Below are 14,143 nucleotides of genomic sequence, written 5' to 3'. Positions count from 1 at the left end.
CTCATGTTAGTCATAAGGCTCCCTTCCAGCATAAAAAAAACACAACCAGAGGGACTTCGACACTTGAGGGATTTTGGGTACACTACACGTCACGTTAGGGATAGTGTTGCTGGCACGCCCATGTCAACGTCCCCTTTGGATCCTCGAAAGACGAGATGCAATACTCTGCGACTACCACTAGATGTCAGACTAGAGGCACAGCATGTGAATCTAAGCAGATACAATCATCAGAAATGCTATTACGGTAAGTAATGCATGTCTTACTCACTGTAGTGACTAGACATCTCATAGTCCTTGGTCCCCTTTCCTCCATACGTCCCGCCTTCCCCCGCTTGTATGCCAGGGGCTAAAATATTCAGTGTAGCCAGGTATTAAAGCGTTCGATGTATTAGGAGGTGTTAGGCAAGATTGTATGCAGTACCCTGTGTGAGGCTGCACCAACCTTGTCCTCTTGGCAATAGTTAACCCAACCTTTGTTATAAGCATGTACTACACAAGTTGGTAGAGTGACTGAGCAGCCAGTCTAATCTCAAGAGGGGTCAATGTGAGCTGTAGGGTGGTAACAGAGATTCAGTGACAAGTATTCAAATAAACTCTTACACTCAAAGTTTCTTGATTAAACAATTATTTATTAATTTAAGTCAGTTGAATACACCTTGTGGAAATGTCGATTTTATCTGTTAATCAGTTCATAACAATATGGCTTGAAGGAGAGCCTGCTATAAAACATAATCTGCTAGGGGCCATTTACAAACGCCCTTCAAAAGATTAGGCCTCTCTGCTTTAACACACAAAGCTAAAATATTAGGCCTCACGTTAGATGTCCCTACTTAAAACTTCACAATGCATAAAACTTGCTTATGCTCGCTGGAATTCAAGATAAACAGCATGACCTCTCACCGAGATATGCGTGTTGAAAGTACATCAGCTCATCCCAGATGTGAGAACATTCCGCTGACATTAATGAGAATTTACAGTAAACCATTTTATTAATAAAATGAGACTGGCAGAAACACTTCCCTTTTCTGCTCATGTTCTAAACCTTTCTACACAGTAAACGTTTGCGCTGCTCGCTTTCTTCCTCATTTTACAAATAGCATTTGCTTTCAGTAACATGAGATGTGATGTATTATGACAACGATTGCCTTTTTACTCTCTGCATATACCGTTCCGACACATTCTGGGAAATTACCACAGAAGTGACGGAGGGGTGATTGATCTGCCACGAGATGTCTAGGCACGTATAGTGTGGGAGTGATGTCTGGTACCTAGCTCTATAAACATGGTCATTCTGTTTAAAGAATTGTCAGCAGCTGAGGAGTGCAATGACTTATGTTTTTCTCCGTCATTGTAATCTTTCTTTGCTCACCCACTATAGTGTTATTCGTAATAAATGTTTGCAATTCTGAAAACCTCTGTGTCGGAATCTGTATGTATCTGATGGAAAAGTGTTTATCCGATTTATATTTCAGACCGGGCGAACCAAATGTAACACCAAAATATACTTCAAAATACACACTCATTTTCTGTAAATCAGATGCCCATTGGGGATGGCACACAGACACTTCCTACACCCTGAAGTGACTTAAATAACTAGGACACTGTGGTCATTGATATATCACTGGCACATTTAAAGCAATACTGAATTTGGTGTGAAAGAAAAGGTTTGAGGGAATAAAACAAAGGTTAACAAATATTCCTAAGCAGGTAAGTACTTTTGATCCCTCCAATGCAAAGTAAATTAAACCTTTCTTGGGGGAAAGGTAAAGCACTTCTTGCAGGTAACTAAAAAGTCTTGCACAATGTTTTAGAAGTCTTTGTAGAAAATGAAATCATGTTTGGGCCACAAGCTGGGAGGCTTGTGAGGGGCAAAGCTGCAAGCAACTCTGCATAAGCAACCAAGACAAGTTTCAACTGAGAGCTAGCAAGACTACACAACAAGAGATAAGTCCCCTTAGTTCTATAGTACCTTTGGTTTGAAGAAATTAGTTCCAGCAGGCTTCTGTTCCTGTGTAGGTCTGCAGATCCGGGTTCCTGGGCCTCAGTCGTGGGGACAAGAGGGAGGACATCGGGGGACTCCTGCACTACAAATGGACGGTCGGCGGCAGCAATGGGCAAACTTCAGATCAGCAGCACTTTGCGGTTTCAGCTTCTCGCGACCCTCGCAAATAGCACCACTGCGGTTCTCGGATACCTTAATGGACTTTGCTTGCATCTGGGGTCCAGCACTCTGTTGAGGTGGCTCAGGCTTGGTCAGTCCTGTTTCATGGGAGTCCGGAGGATCTTCCTGTAGCTTGGGTCCGACTTAAAGACACTCAATCGATTCTGGTGTTCCTCTCCCTGGCAATCTGTTCCTGCAGCAGCAATGGAAGTACAGCCAGCTCTGAGAGGATTTCCAGATGAGCTCATCTTGGGGTCGATTGGTCCCACCAACCCAAGGGGAGAAGTCGTCCTTTGCAGGGCTTCACTACTTGAGGCGAATTCAGAGCTTCAGCACTGCAGCAGGGCTTCACCTGGCAAACCAACGGTCCAGGAGTTGCAGCAGGCGTCTCTTCCAAGTTGTTCTTCGGATTCCTTGCTCCAGTGGTCGACTCTGCCTTCTCAGCAAAAAGCCTTGCCTTTTATGCAGGTTTCTCCCATTCATTTGCAGCCTAGCTGTCAATCACACAACAGGGTGGCTGTCCTCCAAGGACAGCCAGCTGGCCAATCACCTTTGGATGCATTTCTGTAACCAAGGGGATTAAGCACAGGGAGTTTCGGGCACCTCCCTCACTTCTTGCCCCTGCCAGACACGCTGCAGCCAGAGGCGGGCTTCGCCAGTGAATCCTGCCAAAGACAAAACGAACAAAGGGACCAAACCTGGTTTGGCGCGCAGAGTAAATCTCAAGAAGGACCTTTCCAACAAGAAATGGCGAAAAAAGAAGACCGGGCCATTTTGACAAAATGGGCACCCATGGGTGCCTTATTGCAACTGTGAAGGTAGCCCGTGGTAAAAACACCCAATGGTAGTAAAAATTAAACCACTGCCAACAGCCATTAAATGTAGAAAGCGTAATATAAAAATGATACATGAGAAACTAGACAAAGGGGATACTAAGTGAGGTGAGGCGCTGGAGGGCGGTGTCTCAGTGTCGTTCCGACGCCCAGGGCCATGCCGATGCGCTATACTAAATTTAAAGTGGAAGCCCATTTTTTTACTGCCAAAGGTTCTGGTACCGTCACCATGTTGGGGGACTCCGACAAGGATGTATGAAAGGGGACTATGGACTATAAATACTCTAGTCACTACGGTGAGTAACTTTAATTTGATTAATAATTTCCTGCTCCTAAGGTGCTTAGAAAATGAATTAATCTTGCATGAAGTTCTGTAAAAATCGCTGCTCCATTTCCACTTATGCCCATAACTTTATTGCCTGAGTTTTTGTTACCTGGTACTCTTTAGTCTTCAGTCAATTTTTCTTTTTTGAGAAAATGCATCTTACGTTCGTCCTTAAATTTGGCAGTTTATAAAGGTTTTTAATTATTTTTTATTGCAGATGGTGTGCTGACGGGGGAAACCTTATATGCTGTGACTATTGCCATAATGCTTTCTGCAAAAATTGTATATTGCGCAACCTGGGCCGTAAGGAGTGGTCTGCTATAATGGATGAAACTACGAAGTGGAAGTGTTACATTTGCTGTCCAGAACCTTTGCTGGATTTAATCACTTTGTGTGACAACGTGACTGAAAATCTGGAACAATTTTTACAGCAAAATAAAAAAAAGATTAAAGTTGAGAATGAAAGTAAAATACATGACCACTTGCACAAACGAGCGGAAAAGTCAAATACCAGTTGCAATGGACAAGACAGGATCACTAATTCATGCTCTGGTTCTATGACCTATTCATATAAATCGCTGATGGTACCGAAAGAATTATTGAAGAAAGAAAAAAAACTGGTGGCAACGACAACAAACTTGAATGCTAGTTTTGTCAAATTTTTAAATCAGAAAGTTGATAGTTCAGACCTAAAGCCAACTGTGAAGATGAGACAGTTACACGCTTTTAAATCTGTTCTCTATGACCTAAAAAGGGCCCATGTTGCATTAGATGAACGTCTTAATTGTGAAATCCATAACTTGGAGAGCAAAAAAAGAAATACCAAAGACAGTAATATTGAGAATACATTTATTCGGAAGGAGAAAACTGTTGAAAAGGTGGACAGAATGTTGGAAGAGTAATCTAATAAGCCGCAGAATACATTAATGGAAAACTTGCATAAGAGTGAGAAGTCTGACTTGGAGGAGGAATTTTCCTTGGATGAATCTGAGAAAGTTAAAATATATTCAGACAAAATGCCAACACATTTTGATGAGTTTCTGGGCCTGGATGAAACAAAGATCGAAAAAATGTTTGTGCGCAATTTTGAGAAGGCAGACACAAGAGCAGACTCTGGCATGGGGGGATCAAAAAGCAGAGGGAGACTGTGGGAATAAAAAGTCTGAGGGAGACCAAATGAAGTCTGGCAAGGTAAGGCAAAAGGAACTTGACCGCTGGGTTGAAGATATCCAGATGATACCCACAGTGGAGAATCATAATAGAGAGGAAGAGCTTGAAAATGGGAACAACATGGAGCTTAACGATGTCAAAAAGCAAGGCACTGACATTAATGGCACATTGCACGTGAGTGACACGGTTAAAGATGGCGATGCATCGGTGGATGGCGCCTGTGAGCGTGTGGCTGGAGACACTGATATGAAACCCAATACAAAAGGTAAACATGTAGAAAATATTACTTCTGAGGCACTCTATGGACCTGGATTCCATTCCTGAAGTTGTTTTCCAAAGTTTAGCATCAACAGGTGGAAATGATGCATCCACCGATGAATCCATTTTAACTCATGTAAAAGAGATTGATGACAAAGCAAAAACGCCATCTAAAGGGGTAAAAGTTAAAGTAAGCCCAATTTCTCTTTCTGGTGAAGACAGTGGAGAGTCTCCTAAAAATTATAAAAGTGGTTGCAAAAGTTAAAGGTTCTAACAAGCAGGAAGTAACAATTGTTTTCAATCTTCTCTATGCTGAACTTGTTTCTCAGTTTTTACAGAAAGGATGCATGTTATTTAACTTGGTAAAAAGTTCTCAGTTGTAGCTTTGACTCAAAAGTAAATATGTACCAAAATACACAATTGATTCCAACAGTTATGCCATTTGTCAATGTATTTCTTGTGCTATCAAGTATGACATTGTTTGGATGAGAATCCTAAACTATGACTCCCAAAGTCCCACTGTCGTTCTTCACATATTTACTGCCTTGTGTTCCCAGTGCAACTCCATCCATGGCCTCTTTAGGAATGCAACTCTGTATGTTTTTTTTTGGGAGACCGTAATATTCCCCATACAGGGTGTCCCAGAGGTATTGCGTATATAGTTTCCTGTGCAGGTCAGCTGCCTGCTTGGCTCCTTGTGTGAACATGCTAACTGGTGGCAACTGTCATGATCCCAGTCAGTGAGCATAGTCCTCATTCAGGCATTCAGGCTAGGCAGGGAACATTATATCAGTCAGCAGGTCAAAGGTGGGTGTTAGCCTGGCACATATGGCATTTACACCATGCACAGCATATGCTTCCATAGACTAGTAATGTTTAACAGTAACTTTTATACACTAAACATGGCCGCCGCAAAATCCATTCACAAATTGCAGCATGTTCTATTCATATTGCAGAGGGAGCTCCTTAAGCCCGCCTCCGCTGGAACGCGCGCTTCGCGTCTACTCCGCTGACAGCGGGTAACGCTACCAGCGTTTCTACTCAAAGAACCTGTAAAAGGAGAAAATAGTGACATTAGCTTTACAGGAAACTACAAATACAATAGTTTATAGAAAAGACTTACCTGACCGAAGTATTCTCCGAAGCGGTCTTCAGTCAGAAGTTTCACTCACAGCCGCAGCATCTTCCGTCAGCAGTTGTCGCTCGTAGCCGCAGCATCTTCAGCAGAAGTTTCACTCACAGCTGCAGCATCTTCAGTCAGCAGTTTTCGCTCGTAGCCGCACCATCTTCAGTCAGAAGTTTCACTCACAGCCTCAGCATCTTCAGGTTTGGTCCCTTGGTTCCTACGCCTTTGGCGGGCTTCAGGACTGAAGACTCTTCAAAATCTTTAAGCCAGTACAGGACATGAACATTCTGATCGACATTGAGGGCAGACCTGCATTTGTACCCAGGATGATTAATTCGAACTCTACAGTGATTGAGCAGGACAATATCATTTCTGAGATTGACTTAACCAGCACCCCATTGGAAAAGGCCACTATAGCAACAGCGCAAGGGGATGCTGCCATGGGAAAAGCACCACCACTAAAGGGAGAATCCCTGGATGAATTAATGATTAGAAAAGCTGTCCAACAGGAAGGCAAATCCTGTAAACTAAAGGCAGTGAAGCTCCCTGTTAATGGGAGATCTGCCCTGTTTGTGCTGGAGGCAGTGGCAGCAGTAAAGTATAAAGCACAAACTAAAACTAGTGACGCTGGAGACATGGTTGTTGACACTGATCAAGCTGGAATGATGGTGCATGCAGAGGAGGGTATTGAGCATTAAAAGGGGGCGATGGTTGATGTGTGCTATTGTTGGGTGTCCTGACCCACGTTTGAGCTATCATGCTGCAACATTTGTTGCTGTGGGCTTAGAAAATCCAAGATGGCCAAAAAGCCCACAAGTGCGCCAGAATCCAGGAGAACCACGCAGTTTGTGCGCACACCAAAATGGTTACCTCACTTGCCACCCACCAGTGTAAAGAAAGATCTTTGTTAACGAAATCCACTGTTACTGATGTCAAAAAGTTGCTGAAATCGTGGCTCACCAGACCACTTTAAAGATTCAACCCTTTTGTGGGGTTCCACATAACCATTTTACTGTAAGGAGCCCCATCAATGTTAAGCAAGGATGTACTACCATGTAAGAACCATTCCTGTTGGAATGCATTAATCCAAGAAAAATCCCCAAAATGGTTGCATTACCAGTACTCACCACTATCAGAAAGCCGGCGTTTTAAAACAACACCAGACTTTTTTTTGTGTAAAACTGAATAAATGAACCCAAAGCATGCCAAAGAAAGACTTACTGAGAGGTGGATACAATGTAAAGTTATATTCTGAAGTGACTTGAAGGTTTATAACAAGACTGGCTGAGCTGTGGATTTCAGCAGTTTAAGTAAATTTGGACTGAAAGACACTAAAAATCTAAATGTTTAAAAGAAATGAGTGACCTACTTTTGAGTGTCACATAGGTTGCAATTGTTTAAATGTCATAGTTTTAAACTTAGAATCAGCATTCTAGCTGCATATGTAAAAATGGTTAGTTTTATTTGAATGCAGAAAACTCGGTAACTAAAAGTGACATTAGCTGGGGCCTGGCTTAAGGAACTGAATTCTGCCCACCAGCTACCCCCGACAGGAGATGAGACTAGCACAACAGCTGTGTTCCCAGGCCTAGCTGCCTTTTGCTGCTCCCACCAAAAGGGATATGACACTTCTCTGATTGAATTACCTGGGCTCTGCAGGAAATTGAACAAAGCCCTGTCCTGACTCAGGCAAATGTTTTATTATGGGGGCCGTAAAAGTGGCTTCCTCCTGGAAGGAAAGGGGAGGAGCACTGCCTGTGAGAGCAAGCTGGCTTGGCAGAACTGGAAAAACCAGAAATTCAACCTTGTGCTGGGGGGAAACCACACCCCTTTGGGGCCAGAACATAACTCTAAAAAGATGGATCATTCATAGAGCGGACTTGTGAAAATTATTTAAATGATACCATAATTCTTGTGATTTTTCTGCCCACATTTTAGGAGGTTTTTAGAACCGGTGGTATGATCTGGGGGCAAACTAGCAGTTAAGAGGGTATTACTTAAAATGTATGCATGTTAAAAATCTGACACTTTATCAATTAATGTCCATACTCCTTGCGCACATGTGTATAAATTTGGGGTAATGTCCGATATTACGAAACCAGTTAAAAAGTGCAAAATGTTGCCATTTCTCAATGCAAGCTCTCAGGAAGAGCAGATTTGGACAGGGTATACCTCCTGTGATGCATGATGGGTGCATGTAATTTCAAACCACTGTGTATCTATGAAGTGTGCATTTTGATCAAATATGGATTTTGTGGGCAAACTGACCAGGGGAGGATCCTCTGACCCATAAAACCCACAGCATCACTCTGACTCACAGTTCCTTCCCCAATCATGGGAGAGGGGAGAATTGGGCAAATGACAAGTGGAGAGGGGCTGGCTAGTGATGCTGCTCACACACCCACTTTCAAAACACATAAAAGCAGACAGACAGGACAGATAGGGACATTCAATTCCATTTGCTGCAACGCGCTCTGCCGGACCACACAACATCCAGAAGATACTAGATTCAACACTTAGACTTTAAAACTCCAAAGAACTTGATTCAGAACTCAAAGCAAGGGCCTAAACCCACAAACTGAGAACTCTTCTCAGTGGGCCTCAGCATCCAGCAAACCTAACAGCGATAGCAGCATCCAGGAGCCGGGCAGATCAGCGCTGGGTCCAGAGAAAGCTGTGCAGAAAGATCCAGAAGCAGTGCTGTACCCAGAGAAAGCAGAGCAGAGCTGACCCAGACCGCTGTTCGCAGAACTAGAGAGCTGACCCAGACGCTGTGCGCAGAGACCGTCAGTGGCGAGTGAAGAAAACCTGACCAGATCCGTGGCGAGGCCCATTCTATTTCTAAATATATTGTGAGTACCTAGCAGAACTGTGCAGAACCAATCTCTTAGTTAAAATAATATAATTCAATCTATTTTAATCTAACCAGAACTGTCTCCTAACTGTCACCTGTCATTTGCAAAGCTGTCACCTGTCATTTTCTAGTTGCAAGCTGTACTTGTCACATTGAATTTTTAAAATTTCAAATCTGAAAAACGACCTTTACCATATCGCTCATATCTCCGTGACCGTTTGTCTTAGAGACTTGCAGTAACTTTCCTCTGAAAGCTGGGAATCTTGGCTTTTCAACGAACCTAGAACCGCATTCCTACTCCCAATACTTTTGCCTCAATCGCGAAAAACGCACTCGCGAATTTGCCGCGATTTGCAAATTTCTCCACGTGTGAAACAGCAGCTTCCTTGCTTTCCTTGCTAAAAATGTGTTTGCCTCTTAAGAACCATCCCTGAATCATTGCTAGAGTGAGCCTGGACTAATATTAACTAGATACCACTCACCCTGAACCTCTAGAGGGAATTAAAAGCATTTTAGCATATTTTTCACTTCATTGCCAGCACATATAAAAGCATTTTGGGCCTGTGTTTCAAACTTCTGTAGTCTAAGCTTGCTGGGGTGAACTGAATCACATTTGATTGCATTTCTGAGAACTGTGTGCCTTCCTTCCATTTCCTTGCATTGCCAGAGAAAAGTGATTACATTGTTTTGTTGAAATCATATTGAGTATTTTCTGTATTGCATTTTCATTCAACATTACCTCCATCTGAACTTATATAAAGTATTCTCTACCACCTTATTCTTCTGTTCCTATTCACAAGTGTGCTAGTGCCAGACTATCCATTATTGATTACTGCTCAGATTAAGTGTGATATCCAATTATTAATTATTATAAAGTGTGATATATATATCTATTGTTTAAATTATCAAATAAACCTTTTAAACTTGCAAAACAGAACTACTTCTTGGCTCAGTGGGGTCAGGGGGATTCCAAGAGAGGGGTGTTATATAGGGGTAGTCATCCAGAATGCATGAACTGGACATAAAGATATATCAATAAGGGTTTTCATTCAGTATTCTAGACTAGGCGTTGACTTAGCTGTAGTGTTGAATTGAATCCTCTTACAAATTGGGGGCTCGAGCGGGACGTTTGGGTTAGATCTACCATTTGTGCAGATTAATACAGCGTGCCAGCTGACCAGATACACATATCCGGTCGGATCACCATGCTGTGTTACGCTGTAAAGCACTCCTCAAAGGAACGCTCTAAGGAAAAGGTCTGTTTTGCAAAAATAAAATACAAACTTCTGTAAGTCAGGAAGGAACTCAAATTCCAGAATGACGACCTTGGTAGATATGAAAATAGCCAGAGAGCACTTCTTACATAAGCTATTTGTGAGAGGTGAGTGGACCCATCAGGACCAGACGGTCTGGTTGCAAGCAATCGCACCCCAGATCACGGAAACAGGGTCAGATATATGGAGAGACCAGGGTCCCTTACATGTGGGCCTGAGTGAACTATATATGTCCTCTAAGGCCAAGGATGAGCACAACAAGATTGCCAGGGTAGCGGCATATTTATATTTACATATGGGAGCCATGCAGGACAAATGTGCTGAAGGCCAAGATCTGGCGAGTAGGCAACTGCTGGCCTTACAGAAGGCCCAATCTGATCTGGACTCTTCTGAGCAGAGGCTGCAGAGGAGCCAGGAGTCAGAAAATGATAGTAGGCAGTATATCATTAAAATAAAAGAGGACATGGATATACTGCAACAGGAAAAGGCTGACCAGGATACTAGATTTCTGGCCCTGCAGAAGGAGCACCAAGACAGTTTGGACTCCTTACTGCAGAGCCAGAAAAAGCTGGAGCAACAATTAGACTTTAACAGGGCATGCACGGAGCAGGTAGCCACCCTGCAAAGTCATCTAGATAGAGTGAAGGCAGAGAGCAACAAGCTGATTTTGAAAGACCTGGATACCCAGGCAGAGTTTGATGAAGAACGCCAGAAAGCTGGTGCCTTTCAAAGGCAGAGGGACGACCTGGCGGCACAAATGCAGGCTCTTAGCCAGGAAAGAGACGCCTTAGGCCAGGAAGTCTGCCATTTAAAAAGAAAAACAGAAGAAAATCACTTGGCCCTCCAGGGGCTGGGTGACCTCCAAAAAGAACACCAGAACTTGTTAGAACACACCAGGAGGGTGGAGGATGCTCTGGCAAGAAAGGAGCAGGCCAATAGGGACACAGCTCAGGAGGTAACCCTCCTGCAGCAAAGACTGGCCCAGTGCTCCAGGACCAATCAGGAGGCACAGAGAGAGAATGAGGCTCTCTGCCAGCACAATGATAGACTCCAACAACAGGTAGCGATGCAGGAGAGACTGATAGAGTCTAGTAAGGCCTTAACTGAGGAACTGAAGGTGCAGGCTCTTGCATTGCAACAGGGAGCAGGGGCGGATAGAGATGAGGTTCGCTGGGAAAGAGAAACTCCTGAGCATAACCCCAGGAGCCCTAGTACCAGAGGCTTTTATCTCTCTCAGTCCCTGGACTCTGCCACCCCATGTCCCCTGGCGCTCATGAGCACAGGGCCATAGGGATGGCAGATTACTATCCAGCCAGAAGCATGGGGCTCATAGGCCGGTACCACCCAGGAATGGAGGGGCGGGCATCCGGGTATGGGCACCCAAGCACAGTGCAATTTGATGGGGAACCCCAGGAGAGTAGGCCCATTAAGGGCATCCTGAAAACCTCTGCCCAGTTAGGTCAGTGGGGGGGTACCCATCAAATCCTGGCAGCAAGGAGGGATCTGAAGACTCCTCTGAGCGGTACAGGACACAGGAGACCAGGTCCCCACATTCTGCCAGCCATTCCCATGCTCGCAGAATCCGGGAAAACCTGGAAGAACAGACGGGAACCTCTGGGAGCAGTGCCTCTGAGTCAGAAGATGAATGGACCAGGGTTACCCGGACCAAAAGGGCCAATAAGACAAAAAGGGCCTTGCTTAAGGACCCCTTAAAGCAGATTAAGGCAATCAGGAGCGTCATCACGCCTTACCACAAGAACGCCAAGTATTCTGTTTGGGAGCACTTAGAGTTGTTTGAGCAAATGATGGAGACTTTCCATTTGAAGGACAGCCAAAGCTGTATTCAATATGTAAAGTGGACCTTCTCCCCGGAATACTCCAGTTTCTTTGCGGGGCTGGAGGACCAAAATCATTTTTTAAGATGGTCCACCTATAAGGCGGCCATCTTGAAACATTTTTCTACTCATAGAAATCCTCAAGAGGCTCGCAAGGCAGCCTACAATTTACAATGTGGGGAGGATCAGGCCCCACAAGAATTTGTGCAGGAGTTAAAGCGTGCTTTTGCACAGACCACAAGAAGGGTGCGCACGGATAGCAGAGAATTTATTAATACGTTTTTCCATGCCTTGCCCAAATACATAATGACCCAGCTCGTGAGGGATTTTCACGAGAAAAGATCTTTAGACTGGGTCATTGAACAGGCGACCCGGATCTATGAGGTGCAGAAGCCAATAGAAAATAAAAATAATGCGCCCAAAAACCCCAAAGCCAACAACACCCCTGCTGCTGCCAAGGTGGCAGAGGTAAAGGTCACCCCCGTTTTAGAGTTGGAGATGGGGGGGCCTAAAAACCTACCTGCACCTAATAATGCTAGGCCCAGAAGGTCCTCGGGCCAGTCACAGACAGGGAGGCAGCCCCACAAATGGGGTCCCTCGCTCTCCTGATTATGTAAGCCCCCGGTACAAGGGAAACAGACCCATCCTGGGTTATGTGTGGACTCCTCCAGCCCCAGGGGGGGGATCCAGCCAAGCACCTAACCCAGAGAACTTCCCTCCCAACTTCTCACAGGAGGGCAGAAACTCACCAAACCCTCGGCAGAACTTCTTCCCCAGGTATCCACCCAACTTCCAGCCCCAAAATCATCCATCCTTCTTTCCCCAATTCCCTGAGCCCAGACAACCTAATCCGGGAGAGGGGAGGCCAAGGGTGGAGGGGTACCCAAATCTTCTCAACCAGGGGTACTACCAAAGAAGGGATAGCTACCCTTCCCGGGATCATCCCAGGGGAGAAAACAGGGCCCCGTATCAGCCTGAGGGGGTTTCCCAGTTAGAGCGCCAGGTTCAAAACATGGCGCGGGATCTGGGTCACATACTGAGGGCTCAGCAGAACCCTCAGATCGGCATGCCGGCGCAGAACGCACCCAACTCTGGACCTGGTGCTCCAGAACAATGACGGGGGCAGCACCCCGATAACTCACCGGTTCCCAGGGAGGAGGCACAAAGGGAAGGGGGGTGTAAAGCCTTGGAGGAAGCTTCCTTCCTCACTTGTAAACAGCCCCTGGAAACCAAGGAACCGGAAACAAAATCTCTTGCCCCTGAAAGTCTGCCTCCTAAGGAGCAGAGGGGGGGTAGGAGAAACAAAAGACCCAAACAGACTCAGTTTGAGGAGGAGGTACAGATCTTCCAATTTGAGGGAGAGGGATCCTCAGAAGATCCTGCGAAAAGGATCTTCTCCTTCAGAGAGGGTGGAACTCCTCCCAAGGAAAAATGGGCCCCAAGGGATTCCAATCCAGACTGGGGAGATATGGAGACTGAGCTACCGCCGCCCATCATCTCATCCCAGAACCCACAATACCAAAATCCCCTGGTTCAAACCCATCCTGATGACTGCCTCCAAAAAGGGGGGGGCAGCCCAGAACCGGAGCCAGGGGAACCCACAATGGCTCTGATCTCCAGTTGCCAACTTTTTCTTTCAGATTCCCAAGGCTCTCCACAGAATTCTGCCCAAATCTCTTCGCTAGCGATGTCCAAAATAGAAAGTTAGCCCACCAGTTGTCCAAAAATGTGCATTATCTGTGCCCCCTTGAGGAGAAGGAGGGAAGATACTATGCCCCGGTACAAGTACAGGGGCAGGGTACAATTTTGGCACTGGTGGACACTGGATCTCAAGCTACCCTTCTGTCCAGAAGGGCATTTGACGAACTGAATGCAGGAAGGGGAGAGAATTACCAAATTCCTCTCACCTCTCTTCCTGGACAACTGCAGAACTTTGACGGGAAGGAAATTCCTGTTGAGGGGACTGCAGACTTGGACATTAAGATCGGGCGACACAAGATGAAACACCCGGTCATAGTAGTGACTCCAGAGGGCACCCCTTGTTTACTAGGGAATGACCTCTTGAGGAGGTTGTCACCCTAAATAGATTGCGTAAACAAGGTCCTCTGGACCCAGACTAGCCGACCAATAAAATTAAAACAGAGTGTCAACCATGTTAGTTTAAACGGCACATGCCACATGGTTGAACAAAAATCTGACCAAGTAGAATTTCACTTCCAGAATAACCAAATTCCAGACGTGACAGTAATAGCAGTAGGGCAACAGACTGGTGATGGAGGGTCCTCTCTATTTCTGAAAATCAACCTT

The 14,143-nt window shown here is 45.1% G+C and overlaps 1 protein-coding gene across 1 annotated transcript in view; it reads left to right on the top strand.

Annotated features, from left to right (window-relative positions):
* Positions 1-5,169, top strand: part of LOC138489830 (transcriptional regulator ATRX-like) — a 246,272-nt gene extending 241,103 nt beyond the window's left edge. The window contains exon 4 of the mRNA XM_069617400.1: positions 3,537-5,169. Coding sequence (XP_069473501.1) covers positions 3,537-4,221 — 685 coding nt within the window. The 3' untranslated portion in view covers positions 4,222-5,169. The remainder of the gene's footprint in view (positions 1-3,536) is intronic.
* Positions 5,170-14,143: the final 8,974 nt, after the last annotated feature.

This window comes from Ambystoma mexicanum, chromosome 9, assembly GCF_040938575.1.
Source record: "Ambystoma mexicanum isolate Mex_15411 chromosome 9, UKY_AmexF1_1, whole genome shotgun sequence".
Taxonomy (NCBI): domain Eukaryota; kingdom Metazoa; phylum Chordata; class Amphibia; order Caudata; family Ambystomatidae; genus Ambystoma; species Ambystoma mexicanum.
The sequence above is the reverse complement of the archived record's forward strand: the minus strand, read 5'-3'. Positions and strand labels throughout refer to the sequence as shown.